The 3,291-nt window shown below is 50.5% G+C and overlaps 1 protein-coding gene across 1 annotated transcript in view; it reads right to left on the bottom strand.

Annotated features, from left to right (window-relative positions):
* Nucleotides 1-1,379: 1,379 nt before the first annotated feature.
* The window catches only part of LOC119283712 (vegetative cell wall protein gp1-like), a 42,327-nt gene continuing 40,415 nt past the window's right edge, over nt 1,380-3,291 (bottom strand). Inside the window, exons 3-4 of the mRNA XM_037563143.1 lie at nt 2,108-2,535; nt 1,380-2,008 (exon numbers count right to left, since the gene is read on the bottom strand). Coding sequence (XP_037419040.1) covers nt 1,787-2,008; nt 2,108-2,535 — 650 coding nt within the window. The 3' untranslated portion in view covers nt 1,380-1,786. The remainder of the gene's footprint in view (nt 2,009-2,107; nt 2,536-3,291) is intronic.

The following is a 3,291-nucleotide window of genomic DNA, read 5'->3' on the forward strand; positions in this document are numbered from 1 at the left end:
CATGATCATGTATATAGGCATCACGTCCGTGACAAGTAGACCGAAACGATTCTGCATCTACTACTATTACTCCACTCATTGACCGCTATCCAGCATGCATCTAGAGTATTAAGTTAAAAACAGAGTAACGCTTTAAGCAAGATGACATGATGTAGAGAGATAAATTCATGCAATATGAAATAAACCCCATCTTGTTATCCTCGGTGGCAACGATGCAATACGTGCCTTGCTGCCCCTTCTATCACTGGGAAAGGACACCGCAAGATCGAACCCAAAGCTAAGCACTTCTCCCATGGCAAGAACTACCAATCTAGTTGGCCAAACCAAACGGATAATTCGAAGAGACTTGCAAAGATAACCAATCATGCATAAAAGAATTCAGAGAAGATTCAAATATTATTCATAGATAGACTTGATCATAAACCCACAATTCATCGGTCTCAACAAACACACCGCAAAAAGAAGGTTACATTGAATAGATCTCCACAAGAGAGGGGGAGAACTTTGTATTGAGATCCAAAAAGAGAGAAGAGGCCATCTAGCTACTAACTATGGACCCGAAGGTCTGAGGTAAACTACTCACACTTCATCGGAGAGGCTATGATGATGTAGAAGCCCTACATGATGACGGCCCTCTCCGGTGGAGCTCCGGAACAGGCCCCAAGATGGGATCTCATGGATACAGAAAGTTGCGGCGGTGGAATTAGGTTTTTGGCTCCTCATTTGTTCGTTTGGGGGTACGTAGGTATATATAGGAGGAAGAAGTATGTCGGTGGAGCTCCGAGGGGCCAACGAGGCAGGGGGCGCGCCCTAGGGGGGCGCCCCCCACCCTCGTGACCGCCTCTCTGATGCCTTGGCGTAGGGTCCAAGTCTCCTGGATCACGTTCGGTGAGAAAATCACGTTCCCAAAGGTTTCATTCTGTTTGGACTCCGTTTGATATTCCGTTTCTTCGAAACACTGAAATAGGCAAAAAAACAGCAATTCTGGGCTGGGCCTCCAGTTAATAGGTTCGTCCCAAAAATAATATAAAAGTGGAAAATAAAGCCCAATATAGTCCAAAAAGTAGATAATATAGCATGGAGCAATCAAAAATTATAGATACATTGGAGACGTATCACATGGCAAGAGGTGAAGCATAATGAAACTATCTATCTAGGCAATTTTAAATGAGGCCGGAAGCAACGAACAACAATTCCGGCAAATCCCCGTATGCAAATATTTGGTTTGGTACTGTTCTGCCCTAAACACAATTTTAGAGTTGTTAAACATGCAAAGTAAAGCCATCATGATAATCTAGGCATTTTTCTACCCCATTTACATATAAAGATTATTTAAAACCGAGCTACGGTTATTTAGTTATGAATTAAATCATTTTAGCATGGCATAAGAGTAAATCTACACAAACAGCAATTTAAACATTTTAAACATGGGTGAAAGTGACATATTATGAAACTAGATGAATTTCTAAGCAAGTTTTATATATAAAGTTTTTACATATGATGTACTGTTGTTGAGTTTTAATATGCATGGAGTTTAGGGACTTTTCTGCAAAAGTGCAATTACCTGGAAATTGATAAAATCGCAGCTAAGGATAAAACCTATGCAGGCTGAAACCGTTGGGCGCTGGGCTTTGGGTGGCTCACCATGGGCTTTGGCCCAGCTGGAGAGGAAGGAGGCCGGTTGCTGGGCCTGCAGCGGTGTGGCCCAGTTCGGTGGATCTGGAGGTCGATGGGCCACTCTAGATCGAGGCGAGTCCACATCGAGGCGAGGCCGGTCCAGGTGAAGTCAACGCGGGCGAGGTGTTCGCTCTCTCGAAGGAAATAGAGGATGCAGCGCCAGGGGCCGAGGCGATGCAGTCAACGGCGCGGGGTGGTTGCAGGGGACTCCATGGCGAGGGAAAACAAGGGCCACGGCTCGACGGCTCGGGACTTGGCGCGGCTGTGGAGCCTTAGGCAACGGACGGGTGACGAGGAGGTCGTCCATGGCGACGGGAACCTGCGGGGGTCTCTGTTACAACGAGACAGGGAGAGAGAGGGTGAAACACGGGAGAGAGATGGGGAAGAAAGGGAAAGAGAGCAGGAGAGAGGGTGAGGGAGTCTGGCCTACTGGATGTGGTCGTCGGCGGTGAGGCGCGAGGAACGGCGGCATTCCGGTGGCCTCGGATGACGGGGACAGACGGTAGGTGCACGGCGACGAGCTCGGGATCGAGCGGACGAGCTCGGGGACGAGGATAGCTTGGCTGGTGGTGTCCACGAGTTGCAGCGGCAGTCGGGCAGAGGCAAGGCGGTGGTGGCAAGATCCGGGCGCGGGGGTTCCGTTCCCGGCGCCGGAATGGAGGGGGCGCACCGGCGAGGAGAGGAGCGCTCGGGCGCTGCTGCTTCCTGGGGGTGGAGCGCCGGGCAGGGGCCGAGGAAGGAGGTGGGTGCATCGGGATGGAGGGTTGGTCAGGCGCGGAAAGAGAGGAGCAGGTGGATCAGGCGGAGATCCCGATGAGGAGGAGACAGGAAGAGCGGCGGCGGCAGCTAGGGGGATGCCTAGAAACTAGGGATCTGGTCTCGGGTTAGACTAATATATATAGCGAGTAGGATAGGTTAGGGGCTAATTCGTCCCTCCGATCGTAATCGGACGGCCAGGAAAAGTAGGCTAGGGAGTCCAAAAGAGAAAATGGAGACGTTTTGTAGACGTTTGGGGATGATCCGGACACAATGGTGATGACTCCCCGGGTCGGGTTCGGGACAACTTCCGGACGCGCGCGAGGGGTTTGATGTACTGCGCAAAGAGGAGTAGGCTAGGCCTAGGTGGACTGTGGAGAGCGGGTTGGTCTGAGAGAAGAGGGGAGAGATGCAGCCTGGCACGGTTTCCGGAGACCGAAAACGTCTGCCGTTAGACCGGCTATACTGCCGCTATAGTTTAACGGTTGGGCTATCAAACGAACTCCGAATGCGATGAAACTTGACAGGCGGTCTATCTACACTATAATGAGACCACACGCCAACTTTCAACCCATTCCGAGAACATTTTTTGGCCACTTGTAAAAATACTATTTCGGACGTGCCGCGAGCACGTGCAAGTGTGTCTGGGTTCAGAACGGACAACGAACGGAACTAGGAAACCCGGACGGATGCAAGTTTTGAAAACATGATGATGCAATGCGGATGATGACATGGCAAGATGCAACACGCAAGCGAATGACATGGCAACAACTGCGAATAACTGGAAGACACCTGGCGCATCGGTCTCGGGGCGTTACATTAATTGGCCTACATGGGCCTTAGTGGAAAATGAGGGAA

The sequence above is a fragment of the Triticum dicoccoides genome, chromosome 4A, assembly GCF_002162155.2.
Source record: "Triticum dicoccoides isolate Atlit2015 ecotype Zavitan chromosome 4A, WEW_v2.0, whole genome shotgun sequence".
NCBI lineage: Eukaryota > Viridiplantae > Streptophyta > Magnoliopsida > Poales > Poaceae > Triticum > Triticum dicoccoides.